Genomic DNA, 18,798 nt, shown 5'->3' with positions numbered 1-18,798 from the left:
TTTTTGCAGGACTAGGGGTAAAACCCAGGGCCTTATACATGCCAGGCAAGCACGGGGTTGCTGAGTTTTAGTCATTATTACTTACCAAGCACCTTTGAAGTGTTTTATTACATGGCCATAACAGCCCGCGATGCAATTTGTTTATTTGTTTGTTTCGCAGGACTAGGGATTAAACCCAGGGCTTTCACACTGAGCTACATTCCCAGGCCTTTAAAAAAATATATTTATTTGTTGATTTGTTGGTACTAGAGATAGAACCCAAGACCTTTACACTGAGCTATATCCCCAATCCTTATTTTTTGTTTCTTATTCTGAGACAGGGTCTTACTAAATTACTAAGTTTCCAAAAATGGGCTTGAATTTACAATCCTCCTGCCTCAGTTTCCCAGAGTGCTGGGATTACAAGTGTGTGCTGCCACACCCCGCTCCTTTTTTTCTTTTTTAATTTTGAGATAGGGTCTCTTGAAATTACTAAGTGGCCCAGGCTAGGTTCAAACTTTCGATCTTCCTGCCTCAGCCCCTCAGAGCCTATATTTAGTTTCATTTTGTAGATGAAGAACTGAGGGAGGATCCGAGAGATTTAATAATACAGTGAAAGGCGCTTTGTCATTATGACATGGACATAATGAGTTGAGCCTCCATAACCCGTAAAATCCCAAAACTTTCATATGGCAATGTGGACCGACGAGCTAAAAACAAAGCTCCATCCTAATCAAACTCCCATGACGTACTCAGAGGCACCCCAGGGTGGGGACTCATGAAAAGGGAGATTATTAAGTACATGCGAGTTACTAGAGGGCTCCTACTAAAATGCCAATTAGAAAATGGCTCTGTAGCTCTTACTGATGACAATAACTACTCATCAGAATCAGTTCTACGTTGAAGCCACTCTCAATTTGTGAAAATCAATCCGTCTTGTTACTGAAGGTACGGCTTGGCAATAAAGCATGTGCTTAACATGCCTGAAGCCCTGGGTCCAATCCTCAGAACCAAAAGAAAGAAAGAAAGAAAAGTAGAAAAAAGTACTGTATTGAGCCAAGTGTGGTGGCACACTCTTGTATTCCCAGTTCCCAGGAGGATGAGGGAGGATTGCCACAAATTCAAGGCCAGTGTGGGCTACACAGTGATCTTCAGGCCAGTCTGAACTACTCAGTGAGAGCTTGTTTCCAGCAAAACAGAACAAAGTGGCTTCCGAGTCCAGAGTCCTTTTGAAAACTAAAAATTAAAGATATATCACAAAAAGGTACCAGACTAAAAAGGAACATATAAAAATGAGACAACCCAGGACACACTGCTGATTCGCCTGCTGGAAATCACTAACCATACCTGCCAAAACATAATTTTTAGCACTGTGATGAGGTTTGTGGGTATCCATTGCTAAAGCTCTTCATTGAGCATATACAATTTATAACCAATTCTTGGCTAGGAACAGAGACTGAGAAAATGCTTTAAATGATTTCTAACAGATGTCACCACAAAGCCACCAAGTGTACAATGGGAGCAGGCGCATAACTTTTCTCCCTTCAAAACATTAGCCCAAGAAATTCAGGCAAGAAGCCGGCACACGTTCTAGACAAAATGTTCAATAAACCAATAGGTCTACAGTTAAGGAAGGAGAAGGGTTGCTTGTTAAGTTATATTTTAAAAAGAGGTGGAACGCATTCTAAGCTTGGGTGGACACATCTGTGAAACTGATAAAAAAAAAGGGGGGAGAGTCGGCAAAAATCAGACCTCATTGTGATAGGATTACTAGGCAATCTTGGGGTCTGAGGGTGCAGTCCAGGAGTCTGCACAGCTGTGGCTCTCACCAGTCACACACACTCTGTGAGCAGGGCCACTCTGGGTGTCAAGCCAGGAGTGCACTGTGCTGGGTGACAAGAAGGGATGGGGACCGATATCCAGCGCTCACTCTCTCTGTCTTAAACTCTGCTGAGGGGTGGCCCTTTTGTAACTTTTTCTTTTTCTTTCTTTCTTTCTTTCTTTTTTTTTTTTTTGTGGTACTAGGGATCAAACCTGGAGACAGGGTCTTGCCAACTTACCTGAGCTGGCCTCAAATTTTTGATTCTCCTGCCTCAGCCTCCTAGGTAGCTGGAACTGGAGACATGTGCTACTATACCACACTGGGATAAAAAGGGACACATATGGGCAGGCTTGAATTATTTTTCAGGCTTGAACCCAGGGCTTTTGCACTGAGCTACATCCCTAACCCTTTTTATTTTTTCAGTGATATTGCTTTTTTTTTTTTTCTTTTCTTTTAAAGTTTTTAATTAATTAATTAATGAAGACGGGGGACTCACTAAATTGTCCTTGTTGGGTAATCTCAGTTTCCCAGAGTGCTGGGATTACAGGCCTGCAACACCAGGCTTAAACTGGCTTTGAATTTGACTGAGGGCATCACACCCCCTAGTCTGAGATGGTTTGGAATCTACAGAATTCTCACTGCTGACCTTGGATTCCTGAGTTAGGAGAAGAGAATGTTCTACTTTATTCACCCCAGAATTTGCCCTTGTTGCTGGTTCTAAGAGCCCTGGCAGGGGATGGGGGGGCTGGAGATTTAGCTCAGCAGTTCCACCGCCTGACTTGCAAGTGCAAGGACCCGAGTTCAATTCCTGGTACCAAAAAAAAAAAAAAAAGTGCAAGAGCTCTGAGAGATTCTGTGGCCTGTTTTTTGATTGTTTGCTTGTTGTTTCTTTCAGATAATTAGGGATTTATATTGAGCTCTAATTTTGATTTTTTTACTGACCTCATTATTAACCTGGTTAGATTACTTTGGCTACCCAGAAATCTTTGTCAAGCTAAGACCAGGCGGATGAGACCCACATTTTGGGGTAAAAGGAGTATCTTTTATTTTTTGTACTGGAAATTGAACCCAGGGCCTTAACACAGAGCTACTTTTCCCCAGCCCTGTTTTTATTTTTATTTTCAGACAGGGATTGCTAAATAGCTAAATTGCCCAACCTGCCCTCAAACTTGTGATCTTTGCCTCAACCCTCCTAGAGAGCTGTGATTATAGGCATGTACCACACCTGGCTGAGATCCACATTTTGTTTTGTTTTGTTTTTTTTGGTACCAGGGATTGAACTCAGGACCTCGAGCTTGCAAGGCAGGCAGTGGCACGACTGAGCTAAATCCCCTGCCCTGAGATCCACATTTTGTATAAACAGATGTATGCACCTATGGCTTCACATTTGCACAGGGACAGGCACGGCTACCCACACTCCCATTCCCTTGCACATGCCTCTGCACACACATGCAATGCAAACCCATAGATTTGCACACATAGGCACAATGATAATGAATTATGTGCACAGACTTGCAGTCACCACCAGTCAGGGAAATGTAGGCTCAGAAACATGCACTCCAGTTAGAGGGAGGGTTGTCTTGGAGAGAAAAGCCTTAGCTAGCAACACGATGGTTAGGTTATGGATGGACAGTTGGCCATGATTCAAATCTTTTTCCCTTTCCAACTTTCTCTGCAACCACTCAGGAACTCCCTCACCCACACCCCAGCCTTAGATTGCCCAGGAGCTGAAGAGTAGAGGAGAGAAAATCGATAAAGGATAGAGGGGGCTCATTTGAGTTTTTCATCTTTACTATTATTGGTCATAGTATTTCCTCTTTCCATCTTTAAAACAAGGCTGGTAAATTACACTAGTGCTTCCTAAACTACTTGGTCCCAAGGCCTCTCGCCATCGCCTATTCTATATTCCCCCTCCCTGACTCCATGGACCTTATAAACTTGGAATTTTCACCTACTAACCTGCGTCATTTAAATGCTGATTTTCTAGGGCCAAGGATTTAGCTCAGTGGTGCTATGCCTGCCTTGCAAACACAAGGTCCTGAATTTGATCCCCATTATAGCAAAAAAAAAGAGCTGATTTTCTAGTTTAAAAAAAAGAAGCTGATTTTCTAGTTTAAAAATTGGGAGGGGTGTTGATCTTAGGGCCTTGGCCTTGTGCATGCTAAACCTGCATCTAGCTCAAATTTTAATCTGAGACTTAACTAAGTATGCATTGAACAAACAATAATATAATTTGTCAAACTACAAAATAACTTCCCTTTAGATTTTTTTTTCCGGGGGGTGTTGGGGATTGAACCTAAGAACTCACACATACTAAGCAGGTGCCGATGTACTACTGAGCTATACCCCTAGCCTCTGACCTGAGTGGTTTTTTTGTTTTGTTTGGTTTGGTTTTCCTACTGACTCCAGCTTGGTCCAAGTCCCAGCTTCCAGCTCTAGATTTATTCTGGTTCTTCTACTGGCTTGTCCTAACTGCTACACCCCCAATTCATCCCTTTTCTTAATCCTGAAATTTTCGCTTGCTTTTTTCCAGAGCTTTCAAAAATGTCAAGCCTATATGAAGTCTTATTGATCTAAGTCTGCTGCCCAGCTGATGTTGGCATTCACTGTACAACATAACCAACCTGGGCCTTTCCAAGACCCGTTTGAGTCACCATCAAGGTACTTACGTCCTCACTAGCTAACTCAGCTCCTTTTAGGCTGGCTCCAGGTTGCTTTCAATACTTTTCTGAGGCCTTTGTACTACTAATCACCGCCTGGGCATAATAAATTAAACAATCAAGAAGTTATTTGTAGGGCCGGGGATTTAGCTCAGCGGTTCGTAAGTGCAAGGACCCAAGTTCAATCCCCGGTACCAAAAAAAAAAAAAAAAAAAAAAGAAGTTATTTGTAGCCAGGCTTGGCAGCACACCCTGTATGTAAATCCAGCACTCAGGAGACTGAGGCAGGAGGACCAGAAGTTTGAAGCCAGTCTTTGATATATAGAGAGATTCTGTTTTAAACGGCAAGCAGTCCAACAAGCAGACCAACAGGCCAAGTCATTGCAGCCACAGATGAATGGGCTCTGGCCTAGCAGGATTCCCCAAATGTCTCCCCTGCCCCAAAGCCTTCTGAGAGTGGAGTGGAGGGAAAAGGCAATGTGTTAGTCTTCTGAAAATCTCTTGACATTCTATGGACATTTTGCATTTTCCTCCATTGTAGGTCCATATTGTTTAATTTATGTGAATAAGGTCAAGTAACACTCATGTTACAGGAACAGACACGCTGTGACTTCCGGTATCTGTGGGAGACTATGAATACCTTAGCTGAGGAAACATGAGCCTAAAGCAAAGGGGGTTATTTACCAGTCTCAATTTCCCACTCTCCAGAGCATGGTTTGGTAGAGCAGATTGCACACTTATAGAAGTCTTTCCAAACTGTAAACTCAGGTGAGAGTTACGTAAAATGACAAGAAGGAGATGGCAGTCTCCATCCGGCAGAAAAGAAAAATGAGGCTTGGCAGAATGAATTCGGTAGAATCACACAGTAAATATCACAACCTAGTAAATTATTTTTCCTTTTTTGGCACTGGGGACTAAACCCAGGACCTTGTACTGAGCTACATGCCCAACCCTCTATTATTATTATTATTATTATTATTATTTTGAGGCAGGGTCTCACTAAATTGCCCCAGCTGACTAGATATGGTAGTGCTTCCTTGTAATCCCAGCACTCAGGAGGCTGAGGCAAGAGGATTGCTGCAAGTTTGAGACCAACTTGGGCTACACAGTGAGCTCAAGGCCAGCTTGAACTACATAGGAGATCCTATCTTAAAAAAACAAAAATACTGCCCCCCCACACACACAAAAAAAGTTTTGCCCAGGATGGCCTCAAACTTATGATCCTACTGCCTCAGCCTCCCAAGTAGCTGGGATCATAGGTATGTACTACCACATGGTGCTCATGACCAGTGTTTGAGCACAGGTCTCTCTGAGTTGTATCTTCTGTGTTCCTGAACCAAAAACCTCCACTGAACCCACCTCCACTAAGACACAGCATAGATTAGCAATTGTTGCTTAGTTCTACACCAACAGGTTGTGTGACACTAGACAGGCCTCTCTGGGCCTCACCTTGGTCAGGTAAAATCAGGGATTCGGGCGGGGCTCAGGGGTTGATTTAATCCCCAGCACCAAAAAAAGACAAACTAAGTAAGTAAAACTGGAGACAAATCCTGTCCATCGTGGTAGATACCTGTAGTCTCAGTTACTTGGGATGTTGCAATAGGGGGAATAACTGAGCCCAGGAGATTGAGGGTGGCCAGAGCAACATAACTACACTCCTGTGTTCTAGAAATCAATTAATGAGTCAATCAGATTAGGATTGATAGTTGGTTTCTTGTTTTGTTTTTGGCTTGGTGGTTTCTAAGACCTTAGTGAATGGGAGATCTATGCATTAACCTTCCCTATTCTAGTAGACATTCATTAACAATAATGAATTCTAGGCTGTCGGAGACTTTTACATAAATAATGTACAGCTTCCTTTTTTTTTTTGAGACAGGGTCTCCAAAAACTTGTAGGCCAAGTTGGCCTTGAACTTGCAATCCTCCTGCCCCAGGGAATATAGGCTTGTGCCACGTAGCCGAGCTCCACAATTTCTGTTCTTGATGAACTCCTAATTCATCAAGCAGGTGGGCAAAGCAGTAGGAGTGACTCACAAATCAGTAACCATGGAAGTCAGTGGCTGGGTTCAAGGCTGGTCTGTACACAAGCTTACAGGAGCCTGGGGGAACAGGAGAGCAAAGAGCATTAGGAAGGTGTCACCAAGTTAGGCGACCTATGTGCCGGGCATGATGGCGCACACCTGTAATCCCAGCACTTGGGATGCTGAGGCAGGAGGATATCTGTGAGTTTGAGACCAGCCTGGGCTTCTTAGTGAATTCCAGATCAGTCTCAACTACATAGTGAGACCCTGTCTCCAACCCCCCCAAAACAAACAAACAAACAAACAAAAACCAAACAAACAAATAAGTTAGGTGACCTATGAGCTGAGACTTGAAGGTGAAGTTAGAGTTCAACAGCTGGGCAAAAGTGCCACAAATACAAGAATAATACATGAATTTATGTAAGAAAAGAGTGTGGGGTATTTGTGAAAGACAAGGTACCTCAGAGCACAGCTTTTCTCTCTCTCTCTCTCTCTCTCTGTTTCTCTCTCTCTCTCTCTCCCTCCCTCCCTGTGTGTATCAGTACAGAGGAGGTGGAGTTAATCTTGCTATTACAGGGTCCTGTATGCATGGTAAATTATACTTTATCTGAGTATTAGAGTTTTCCAAGCAGTTCTGATGAGCAGCCCCAGGGAAAGAGGGGCCTCATGGACTCCTAGAGGGGCTTCAGAGGGAGGTCCCCACTCTGCCTTGGACAGAAAGTCTCCATTTTTACCTGCTGTAAAAAGTTCTGCTTGGTTTCGTCTCACAAAAAGTTTCCACTGCTAAAACAGGCAAACAAACAAAAAAATTATGGCCAACGGGCCAGTGGAGGGTTTTCTGCTGGTGAGAAGCAAAACCTTGTGAGAAGGAACCCTCTGAAAGAGGTGTGTGAGTGTGGGTGTGGGTGTGAGAGGAGGGCTGAGGTCTGAGGTAATTCTTGGAAGTAGGAGTTTCTCACTGGGCTCCCTTGGCTGGGCAGGAGACAGTGACTAGGAGAGAAGCAGGGATCCTCTCTGGAAGGTAAGGATCTGTTCAAAATTTAGGTCTCCCCCAGGCCTTGGAGAGAAGTGTGTGACCTCTAAGAGGTAGTCCCCATGTTAGGAGGGGGTAGAGAGGCAGGAAGTGGGTAAATAGATTAACAAAGGTGCCTCTGTGGCAGTTTGCCCATCCCAGGTGGGAGGGCGGGGCCTAGAGTTTAGCCTGGGCCTTAGCCCTGGTGAGAATTGCCTTGTGACTTGAGGGCTCAGAGGGAGCATCGGTTAGGTCAGGAGCTAGAACCCCGTTTCAGCTCTTCCGTGGCTGATGGATGGGGGAGGGAGTTGATAATCTCAAGTAATTTTGGAAATTCTAGGGCAATGCCCTAGGATGTCTGAGACAGAAGAAACGGATCTAGGGGAAGCCCCTTCAGCCCCTCTCCATTCCCTCAGGGACCATGGGCTGTAGCTGCAGCTCAAACCCTGAAGATGACTGGATGGAAAACATCGATGTGTGTGAGAACTGCCATTATCCCATAGTCCCACTGGATGGCAAGACCACGGTAAGAGGCAAGACAAGGGGCTTACTGAGGGAGTTGGCTGATGTGTAACCCAGAACTAAATGGACCACTACTACAGGTCCTTAAAATAACAGAGCAGCCAGGCATGGTGACACACACCTGTAATCCCAGCACTCAGAAGGCTGAGGCAGGAGGATTGCCATGAGTTTGAGGCCAGCCTGGGCTACTTAGTCAGTTCAAGGGCAACCTGAACAACAGAGCAAGACCTTGTATCAAAAAAACAAAACAAAACAAAACAAAACAAACAAACAAACAAAAAAACCCAAAACACCGAATCAAAACTAAAACAAAACAGAGCAGTCTCTCCCCTGGAATGTGGAAAGAAAAGGAGGCCCAGAGAGAGGAAGGGACCCGTCTAAGGTACACAGCAAGTACACACATAGTTGGCAAAACCACTGTTGGATAAGACCCAGCCAGGCTGGAAAAATGCAGGCGAGGAAGACAGAGAGGAGGGGAGCTAGGGTCCAATCAGTCTTCTTTCTCTGAACCCATCCTCTTCTCCCACCCCACAGCTTCTCCTGAGGAATGGCTCTGACGTGCGGGACCCACTGGTTACCTATGAAGGCTCCAATCCACCAGCCTCCCCACTGCAAGGTGACTCCAGCCAGCAGGGAGGAAGATAAGGCCTGTGGATCCTTGGCTTTTGCCTTCCATCTCTTTTCCCACCTACGTTCTCCCCTGTCTCCTCTGCCCCGGGTCTTGTTCTGTTTTGTTTGAGTCAGGATCTCCCTATGTCCTGCAGGCTGACCTCGAACCTGGTATCCTCCAGTCTCTTGTCTCCTGACGGTGACAGCACATCCAGCTTTTGGTCCCCTGTCTTGACCTTTACCTTGCGACTCCTCCCAACCTCCCAATCTCAGCCTGTTCTCTGGACACCGCCCCCTGTCTTTACAGACAACCTGGTTATTGCCCTGCACAGCTATGAGCCCTCACACGACGGAGATCTAGGCTTCGAGAAGGGCGAGCAGCTCCGCATCCTGGAGCAGTGAGTGCCCCTCTGCGCGTGTGTGCCTCCGGGACAGCAGGGGAGGACCCAGAGTGCTGGGCCTGGGTGGGGGTTGTGGGGGTGTAGGGGGCTGGCCTAGTGTAACTGGGGGCTCTGACAATGCCTGGGCAGGAATGGCGAGTGGTGGAAGGCACAGTCCCTGACCACTGGGCTGGAAGGTTTCATCCCTTTCAACTTCGTGGCCAAAGCAAATAGCCTGGAGCCTGAACCGTGAGTGGGGACCCGTCGTGGGGTGGGTGGGGGGCAGATTTGGGAGCCCCGAGTTCGGAATGGTCCTGGGGCTGCTGGTGAATGCTTGAGAGTGACGGATGAACTGGCCAGCAGCCTATGGCCTTTACTTGTGTCCTTGGCAGTTGGTTCTTCAAGAACCTGAGCCGCAAGGACGCGGAGCGACAGCTCTTGGCGCCAGGGAACACGCACGGATCCTTCAAAACGAGCAGGTGCGGGGGCGGGGAGCCCGAGCCTAGGCGCCAGGGGGTGAAGTTACTCGCAGGTGGCCACTCCTCCCTCTCTGCATTCTTTCAACCAATCTTCCATTCATTCATTCAGGATCGTTTTCATTGTCGGTCCGGGATTTCGACCAAAACCAAGGAGAAGTGGTGAAACATTACAAGATCCGCAACCTGGACAAAACGAGCAGGTGCGGGGGCGGGGAGCCCGAGCCTAGGCGCCAGGGGGTGAAGTTACTCGCAGGTGGCCACTCCTCCCTCTCTGCATTCTTTCAACCAATCTTCCATTCATTCATTCAGGATCGTTTTCATTGTCGGTCCGGGATTTCGACCAAAACCAAGGAGAAGTGGTGAAACATTACAAGATCCGCAACCTGGACAAAGGCGGCTTCTACATTTCCCCTCGCATCACGTTTCCTGGCCTGCACGAACTGGTCCGTCATTACACCAGTGAGCTCCGGCAGGATCCCCTCACCCGTCCCTATCGGCCTGCCTGCCCCCAGCCGTCCTCAGGGATGCCCCCTACCACCCTTCAGCGTGCGCCTCCCTCCTCCGCAGTGGAGGATCCGCGGACCGATGGGCTCTCCCTCGCCCCCGCCGGTCCATTTCCCCTAGGTGGGAACTTGGCGGTGGAGGGCGCACCCTAGGCTCTCCAGACTGACAGCTCTCCCGGTTTCCCTCGCCCTCGTAGATGCTCCTGATGGTCTGTGCACAAGGCTGAGCCGCCCCTGCCAAACCCAGAAGCCCCAGAAGCCATGGTGGGAGGACGAGTGGGAGGTTCCCAGGGAGACACTGAAGCTGGTGGAGCGGCTGGGGGCCGGCCAGTTCGGGGAAGTGTGGATGGGTGAGTGCCGGGAAAGAGGGAAGAGGGAGGCGTCCACCCAGGCCCCGAGAGTCCCGCGACAGTGGCCTTTGCGGGACGGCTGCCCGGCCGTGGACGCCTCCCCCAATCCCTCCCGCCGCCCACCCCCAGGGTACTACAACGGGCACACGAAGGTGGCAGTGAAGAGCCTGAAGCAGGGCAGCATGTCCCCCGATGCCTTCCTGGCTGAGGCCAACCTCATGAAGCAGCTGCAGCACCAGCGGCTGGTCCGGCTCTACGCGGTCGTCACGCAGGAGCCGATCTACATCATCACCGAGTACATGGAGAACGGTAGGCTCCGCTTCCATGCTGGCCGCTGGGGGGCGCTGCTGCCCCCCACCTTCCCTGACGGGTGGGGAAATGTGCCCTTCCTTTGGCCCAGGGTTGAGGGTTCCTGGAGGAGCTTTTCTGGGCCCCTAAAGACTCACCTCCACGGGTAAGAAGGTGTTTTCGTCTGAGCCTGTCTGGGGTCCTAGCCCCGTTTTTCCCCCTTCACAGACTCTATTTCTTCGGTTCCTCTCTTGATCTGCTGTTGGACAGACCGAACCCTAGCAAGAGGGACACACATATCTAGACTCAGCCTTACTCATGCTGATTTGCCATGTGTGATACAGGCTAAGTTCCTGTACTGACTCTGGTGCTCAGTTTCTCCAAGTATAACAGTCCAAATCGCAAAGGGCTCACCCGGAAATAGTATAAGGCCCTAGAGTCTGCCTGGGTTAGAGTTGTGGTTTCATGTTTGCATGGCTTTGAACCAATCTCATTACTTCTTTCAGCTACGCTTTTCTCATCTGTAAAATGGTGGTACTAATGCCATAGTAAATTCCTCGTAGGATCTTTGTGAGGATGAAATAATTAGAACAGTAACTGCCATAAATCTACGGTTATCTTGGTGTGTCTGGGTGAGGACTTTACCTTTGGTGATTAATTCAGCATTTATAGTGGATAAATTCATTCTCCTATAGGTTCTTTTCTTTTTCTTGCTTTGTTTTTTTTTTCCTTTCAGTATTAGGGTTTGAACCCAAGGCCTTCACACTGAGCTATATCTCCAGCCCTTTTTTCATTTTCTTTTTCTTTTTTTCCTCATTGAGTTTATTGGTACATTTTAGGTATACAGTACAGTTACATTCATTACTGGGATCTTGTACCTTTACATGACAGATCTTTCTTTTTTCATTTTCTATTTTGAGACAGTCTCATGAAATCTCTAAGTGGCCCAGGCTGGGCTCAAACTTGTAATTCTCCTCAACTTCCCAAATGCTGGGATTAGGGCTGGGGATTTAGCTCAGTGGTTCCACTGCCTGCCTCCCAAGCACAAGGTCCCTAGTTCTATCCCTGGTACCAAAACACAAACAAACAAAAACTATCAAATGCAGGGATTACAGGCATGGGCCACCATGCCCAACTCACATGGAGTTTCAATCTCCTGGGTTGGGCAAGTCATCTGCAGCTCCCATCCATGGTCTTCTCCCAGTTACCTTCCACTGCCAGAGAGGTGGTCCCTGAGGCTCCCAGCACCTCCTTTTCTACTTCATTTGTAACATCTAGAACAGAACATTGGGAACATGGGTAGATTAAAGAAAGTTCCTCCTGTCAGGGAAACCTGACTTTAGTTATGGACATTGAGAAAACCAGAGTTTATGTCATGGGGAAGTTCCCAGCATGCCATAGGAGTATAGATGATGATGTCACTTATTATACCTGGTAAAATCCAGAGAGGCTTCCTAAGAGAGTAGTCCAGCTGATCCATGAAGGAAAGTAGGTTTTTTGTTTGTTTATTTTAGTAGGCAAAGATAAAGACATTTTGGGATAAGAATGTAATGGTCTGTGTGAAGAATCTGAAAATTTTTGTAACCCAGCAGCACTAAAAAAAAAAAAAAAAAAATCTACCAGAGATTTAGCTCAGTGGTGCCATGCCTGCCTTGCAAGTGCAAAGTTCTGAGTTCGATCCCTGATATCAGCGGGGGAAATCTGAAAATTATCTATGGAGTGAGAAAGGCAGGATGGTTGCATGGGGAAAGAGAAGAAACTACAAAATCTGGACCATGCAGGGCTCGCCCAGTGGAGGAGTATGGACTCTATTGCTGATAAGAAGTTTATAGATCCTTCCAACCATAACCCAGCCCAGCCCCCCAAAAGGCCCTCCCAAAGGCTGTACTTTCAGGGATCATTTCTATAGTTGGCCCCAAAGGCCCTCCCATATCCTGAGCAGCCTCAACCTAAACTCTCCTCCATAATCTCTTGTTGTTTCTCTTTTCCATATATCACATGTTGCTTCTAGACCTCAGCTGGAGGAGAAGTGCCAAAGGGCCTCCTCCTGGTGATTTTCAGTCAACAACTCTTTTTTTGTTGTTGTTTTTTGAGACAGGGTCTCACTATGTAGTTGAGACTGACCTGGAACTCACTATGTAGCCTAGGCTGGTCTCGAACTCACAGTGATCCTCCTGTCTCAGCCTCCCAAGTGCTGGAATTACAGGCATGCACCACCATGCCCGGTGTCTCAGCAACTCTTGCTTCTGCCCACAGGGAGCCTGGTGGATTTTCTCAAGACCCCCCCGGGCATCAAGTTGACCATCAGCAAACTCTTGGACATGGCAGCCCAAGTAAGGAGACTGGGGAGGGGCTGGCACAGGTCCTGGCCAGTTGGGTGAGGATGTCCAGCTCAGGACTAATGAACTGTATCTGACCCACAGATTGCAGAAGGCATGGCATTCATCGAAGAGCGGAATTATATCCACCGTGACCTACGGGCTGCCAACATCCTGGTGTCTGATACCCTGAGCTGCAAAATTGCAGACTTTGGCTTAGCACGTCTTATTGAGGACAATGAGTACACGGCGAGGGAGGGTAGGCCTGGGATTCGAGGGAGGTCTGGGGCCTACAGTGTCTGTCTAGGCAGACCCAGATAGCCTCACTTGGCTCTCCTCCCCAGGGGCCAAATTTCCCATTAAGTGGACAGCACCAGAAGCCATTAACTATGGGACATTCACTATCAAGTCGGATGTGTGGTCTTTCGGGATTCTGCTGACGGAGATTGTTACCCACGGCCGCATCCCTTACCCAGGTCAGCACCACGGGCAGGAACCGGAAGGGTCACCGGGAAGGGAAGCAATTTCACGTCTTCCTGCTGCCTTCTTCCAGGTTGCTAGTCTGAACTGTCTAGCTGGCTCTCCTCCGTCCTCTCAGGAGTGTGACTCCAACTTCCCCAAGTAGATGCCACGTTTCCCAACGCTGGCTCCCATCTCCGTCTCCGGATGTCCCTTCTCTGGCCCCAGCTCTTATCTAGTTCTGGCACAGACATCCTAGCAGACCTGGCCTCTAGTGCTAATCTTGTTTGGCTGCGATCAGATCATTTCTTCTCTGTCTGTAAATATGTGATCAAAATAGTCCCTTGCCCATACTCAGCTGTTACTAATCATCAGTTTGGGCAGGCATAACACCTCTGAGCCTCAGTTTCCTGCTGTGAGCAAGAGGAGACTTTGTGAAAGAGCCTAACTCATAGTAGGTATGGCACACGCCTGTCATCCCAGCACTCAGGAAGCTGAGGCAGGAGAATCGCTGTGAGTTCGAGACCAGTCTGGGCTACATAGTGAGTTCCAGGTCAGACTCAACTACATAGTGAGACCCTGTCTCAAAAAAACCAAAAGAGAAAGAGAGCTTTAGGTTCAATCCCTAGAAAAAAAAAAAAAAAAAAAAAAAAAAAAAAAAAAAGAGGAAGAAAGACATGTAAACAACTACCCCTAGATTCATCTTCCAGGGGAAGGCCCTTAATCCTGAATTCAGATTGAATCTAGGGTCTTGTATATGCTAGGCAAGTGCTCCCGAAAGACCTACACTCCTATCCCCAGGTGGAATGTTTTTTAAAGAAACCTGCTAAGAACCATTGGGAGAAGGGTGGGCATAACTGCACAACACTCAGGAGGCGAAGGCAGGAGGTTCACTGTGAAGTCAAGGGCAGCCTAGGCTACATAGTGAGTTCAAGTTCAACCTGAACTATATAATGAGATTCTGTCTCAAAGAAAGAAAGAAAAAAGAAAAGAAATGGAGCTTTGAGGAAAGGAATTGGCATAGAAAGAGCAGAGAGGAAGAAAAAGAAAGAAAGCAAACAAGCAAGCAAGCGAGCTTTGGGGAAAGGAAGCAACACAGAAAAACAGCAGGGAGGTTGGGAGCACAATGGCTGGCTATGCCAAAGCTTTCTGTATACTCAGCTCTATATGAGCGGAATCTTGCTACCAGGAAGGTAAAGGTACCTTGGAGACAGAAGGACTCCCCTGCCCTGAATTTGCCCCACCACACGGTCCCAGGGAGAGGTAGATCATAAGGAGTCCAGCCATGCATCCTGACTGCTCTTCCCCTGCACCCATGGAAGCAAATCTATAGATAATCTCTCTCTAGTAGAAGAAAAAAGGCCAGCACTCTGGGAGGCTGTGGCAGGAGGATCACAAGTTTGGGCCCTGCCTGGACAACCTAGCAAAACACATCTGGAAAGAAAACAGAAAAATAGGGCCAGAGATGTAGCTCAGTACAAAGGTTCTCGGTTCAATCCCCAGTACTGCAAACAAAACAATTTTTAATTTAAAATATAATAAGAAAGGGAGGAGGAGGAAGAAGGAGAGAGGAGGAAGAGAAAGAAGGCAGGAAAACATGATAAACGCCATCAGGGTCAGGGGGGCAGAAGGAACAGGGACCTTGGTAATAGTATCTGCTCCAGCATATGGTCTCCACTAAGGCATGAAGAAGGTTCGCAGATCTACTGGGTTTTTCAAGAGAAACCAAAACTTGGAGTTTTAGGAAAATTTGCTTATTTCCAAATATAGGTGATTGACTCAGATTATTTTAAAACACCATATGGGTCAAACCAATGTGGGTCTGTGGCTATATTTAGGCTATGTAGTCTATGGGTTTGCACACTCAACTCTAGCCACAGGTGTTTAGTTCCATGATCTGCATCATCCATTGTACTAATTTTAAAATGTGAAGGACCCATAGGTAGAGAGAGCCCAAGGGGAAGGCCTTGGCAAATGGGTCCAGCCCCAAGCTCTGAAGAAGCAAAGCTCTTTTTCTAGGACTCTGTAAGGATTTGATCTTTGGGAACTGCTTGTCATGGTCTTCTCTCATGAGTCTGACACAGAGACCCGAGCCTGTGTGGGTAATGTAGAAACAGGGAGCTGGGTTACTGCTGATACCACGTATTCTTCAGAGCAGCTCTTCTTGGGGTCTGCATGCTGGAAGCCTACCATGGCAGCCAGGGCGAGCAAAAAAGGAGGCTACCAGCCCAAAGACTGTTTTATCTGGCTCATGGAGGGGCCTAGTGAACCCTCGCAGCCCCAGGCAGCATTTGCTTTGCTGGAGCCTGGGGTTCATCTGGTGTCCTGATGTAGCATGTCATGTGCCTGGTTCCAAAGTTAGAGATTCCTCACCATTGCCCTGAGCCCTGACATTATTCTCACCACGACATGACAGCCACAGGAAACATCTTCTACCCAGGCACTGTACTTAGTGTTCATATGCACTATTTCTTCCAGCCCTTATAATGGCTCTGAGAGTTTTAAAGTTAGAGATTCCTCACCATTGCCCTGAGCCCTGACATTATTCTCACCACGACATGACAGCCGCAGGAAACATCTTCTACCCAGGCACTGTACTTCGTGTTCATATGCACTATTTCTTCCAGCCCTTAATGGCTCTGAGAGTTAGGAATGGTCATTTACTCTGTTATCCAGATGAGGAAACTGAGGTTCAAATGAGTTGGCTCACACAAGATCTTGCAGCTAATGTGTGTTTTGTGTAAGCTGTACTAGGTGCTCCAAGTGGTATTCAGCAGGTACTGCCAGTGTAGATTTCCACTGGTGAAGACCAGTATCTCTTTGGATTGGTGCTCATACCTTGCCAGTTAAATAACCTAAATTTCACCCATGTTAGTCAGTTTTCTATTACTGTAACAAAATACTTCATTACGTCTGGGAAGCAAAGCAAAGAAAAAGAGGGGTTGGGTCCCAATATTCTCTTCAAGGACATGCCCCCAATGACCTAACTTCCTCCCATTGAGCCCCACCTCCCACAGGTCCCACCATGGCCCACTAGCACCACAGGATGGGGATCAAGCCTTCAACAGATAGGCCTTTGGGAGATAGTCAAGATCCCAAACCTAACTGGGCCTGGCGGTGCATACCTGTAATCCCAGCGTGTGGGAGGCTGAGGCAGGAGGATTGCTGCAAGTTCAAGGCCAGCCTGTACTCAAAGTGAGACCCTGTCTCAAACAAACAAAAACAAAAGAAAATTCTAACTCTACCATCAGCTCTGCCTGTGGGCTTTCCAAGCCTGGAAGCTTGATGTGCTTTTTCCCATTAATCTCCAGGGATGACCAATCCTGAGGTAATTCAGAACCTGGAGCGAGGCTACCGCATGGTACAACCTGACAATTGTCCAGAGGAGCTGTACCACCTCATGATGCTGTGCTGGAAGGAGCACCCAGAGGACCGGCCCACCTTTGACTACCTGCGCAGTGTGTTGGAGGACTTCTTCACGGCCACAGAGGGCCAGTACCAGCCCCAACCTTGACAGGCCTCACTGGCCTGGGGCCCTCCCCCATCTCACAACCTTGGCTTGGGGAGATGGAGTTTTGGTGCCATACCCATATGGCCTGTGCACAATGACTGTTCACCTGAATCTCACCCATGTGCAACATGTGTACACCTTGTGTCTTTTACACACGTCTTGTAATTGTATGGGCTCTGCGCACATCTTACACACGTAGAGCCTATTCATGTATGTGTACCATCTCAAGTGTCTCTTTCTGGATGCTCCCATTTCTTGAGACCACTGATGGGGAAAGAAACCTATGAATGACATCTGCTTCTACTCCCCACTTTTTTTCCCCTCCGATGATCCCAAAGCTCATTGCAGGCTGGGACCTTACCTAATACCTCTGTGTGCTCCTCCATGGTGCCTGGTATGCATCAGGAGCTCAATAAATGTCTGTTGATGAAGGTTACACGTGTCTCTGCTGCACTCTCCTCTTCCCTTTCCTTGTGGTAGGTTGGGGGGCGTTGAATAGATGGGAACTGAGTTCAGGGGAAGAGGTGGTATAAGTGGTTACCTGAACTTTTTCCAGCCCTTGTGATGCTGGTCCCACAACTCTGTTTTACGTACTGTGGGAACCCCTTCAAGTGAGACAGTGCTCTTCACCTGCTCACACCACCCCCAGCGAACTGAGGACTGGCTTTACCTGGAAGCTCCCAGGGTATGGATATGCAGCAGAACCTTCCTCCCCTTACAAGATCAATCAAATTTTTGTATACTTTTTTTTTTTTAGGTACTAGGGATTGAACTTGGGACCTTGCTTTTGGGAAGCAGGTTGTGGATATTTTTTTTTCCCTCTTGGTACTGGGGATTGAACTCAGGACCTTGCACTTGCAAGGCACGTGGCGGCACCACTGAGCTAAATACCCAGCCCTAGAATTTTTGTTAAGCTAGAATTTTTGTTTAGGGCTACATTTAACTTTAGATATATTTTGACTCACCTTTAGGATGTTGTACGTGCCAGGCACTGTTTGAGGCTCATAGAATATACAGTAGATAAAACATGCACACATGCATGGTGGCGCACACCTGTAATCCTTGGGATACATAGTGAGTTCAAGGCCAGCCTGAACTCCATAACGAAATCCTCTCAAAAACAGGCCAGAGGGCCGGGGATTTAGCTCAGTGGTTTGGTGGCCTGCCTTGCAAGTGCAAGGACCCAAGTTCAATTCCCGGTACCAAAAAAAAAAAAACCTGGGCCAGGGATTTAGCTTAGTGGCACTGCATCTGCCTCAAAAGTACGAGGTCCTGAGTTTGATCCATGGTACCAAAAAACCAAACACACACACACACACACACACGCACACACACACACACACATGCACATCTCTAATTTTGTGGAGCTTGCATAGTATGGGAAAGCATACAGTCAACATCACAAACAAGTAAAATTACATAGTGGCTACTGCTAAGGAAAAAATACAGCAGTGTAAGGTGAGTTAAGAATGTCATGTTTGGGAGAGGTTTGCAATTTTATTTTATTTTAGTTTTTTTGTTCCTGGAGACAATCTCACTATATAGTTCAGGCTGGCCTTGGGCTCACTATGTAGCCCAGGTTGGCCTTGAACTCATGGTGATCCTCCTGCCTGAGCCTCTGAAGTACTGGGATTACAGGTGTGTGCCACTATGCTTGTTCTGAGGTTTGCAATCTTACAGAAAATGATCAGGGGAGATATCACCAAGAAAGTGATTTTCGTTTGCTTATTTGTTTTGTTTTGGGTGCTGGGAATCCAACCCATGGCCTTGCCCATGCTAGGCAAATGCTTTACACTTAGCTATACTGCTGGCATTACAGGATCTATTCCCTCTCTCAGTCTAGCATAAAACTCTATATTTCTGCTTTCGCTTTAAAAACTGGAAGAT

At 47.2% G+C, this 18,798-nt stretch overlaps 1 protein-coding gene across 1 annotated transcript in view; it reads left to right on the top strand.

The window, feature by feature from the left end:
* Lck (LCK proto-oncogene, Src family tyrosine kinase) overlaps nucleotides 1–17,328 on the top strand; it is a 23,521-nt gene extending 6,193 nt beyond the window's left edge. The window contains exons 2-14 of the mRNA XM_010621562.3: nucleotides 4,335–4,462; nucleotides 7,909–8,018; nucleotides 8,549–8,630; nucleotides 8,931–9,021; nucleotides 9,154–9,252; nucleotides 9,396–9,490; nucleotides 9,792–9,941; nucleotides 10,183–10,335; nucleotides 10,465–10,644; nucleotides 12,880–12,956; nucleotides 13,047–13,200; nucleotides 13,286–13,417; nucleotides 16,712–17,328. Coding sequence (XP_010619864.1) covers nucleotides 7,914–8,018; nucleotides 8,549–8,630; nucleotides 8,931–9,021; nucleotides 9,154–9,252; nucleotides 9,396–9,490; nucleotides 9,792–9,941; nucleotides 10,183–10,335; nucleotides 10,465–10,644; nucleotides 12,880–12,956; nucleotides 13,047–13,200; nucleotides 13,286–13,417; nucleotides 16,712–16,914 — 1,521 coding nt within the window. The 5' untranslated portion in view covers nucleotides 4,335–4,462; nucleotides 7,909–7,913 and the 3' untranslated portion in view covers nucleotides 16,915–17,328. The remainder of the gene's footprint in view (nucleotides 1–4,334; nucleotides 4,463–7,908; nucleotides 8,019–8,548; nucleotides 8,631–8,930; nucleotides 9,022–9,153; nucleotides 9,253–9,395; nucleotides 9,491–9,791; nucleotides 9,942–10,182; nucleotides 10,336–10,464; nucleotides 10,645–12,879; nucleotides 12,957–13,046; nucleotides 13,201–13,285; nucleotides 13,418–16,711) is intronic.
* The last annotated feature ends 1,470 nt before the right edge of the window (nucleotides 17,329–18,798 follow it).

Source organism: Fukomys damarensis, unplaced genomic scaffold, assembly GCF_012274545.1.
Source record: "Fukomys damarensis isolate Sample0158 unplaced genomic scaffold, DMR_v1.0_HiC HiC_scaffold_23, whole genome shotgun sequence".
In the NCBI taxonomy this organism is placed as follows: Eukaryota; Metazoa; Chordata; class Mammalia; order Rodentia; family Bathyergidae; genus Fukomys; species Fukomys damarensis.
The sequence above is the reverse complement of the archived record's forward strand: the minus strand, read 5'-3'. Positions and strand labels throughout refer to the sequence as shown.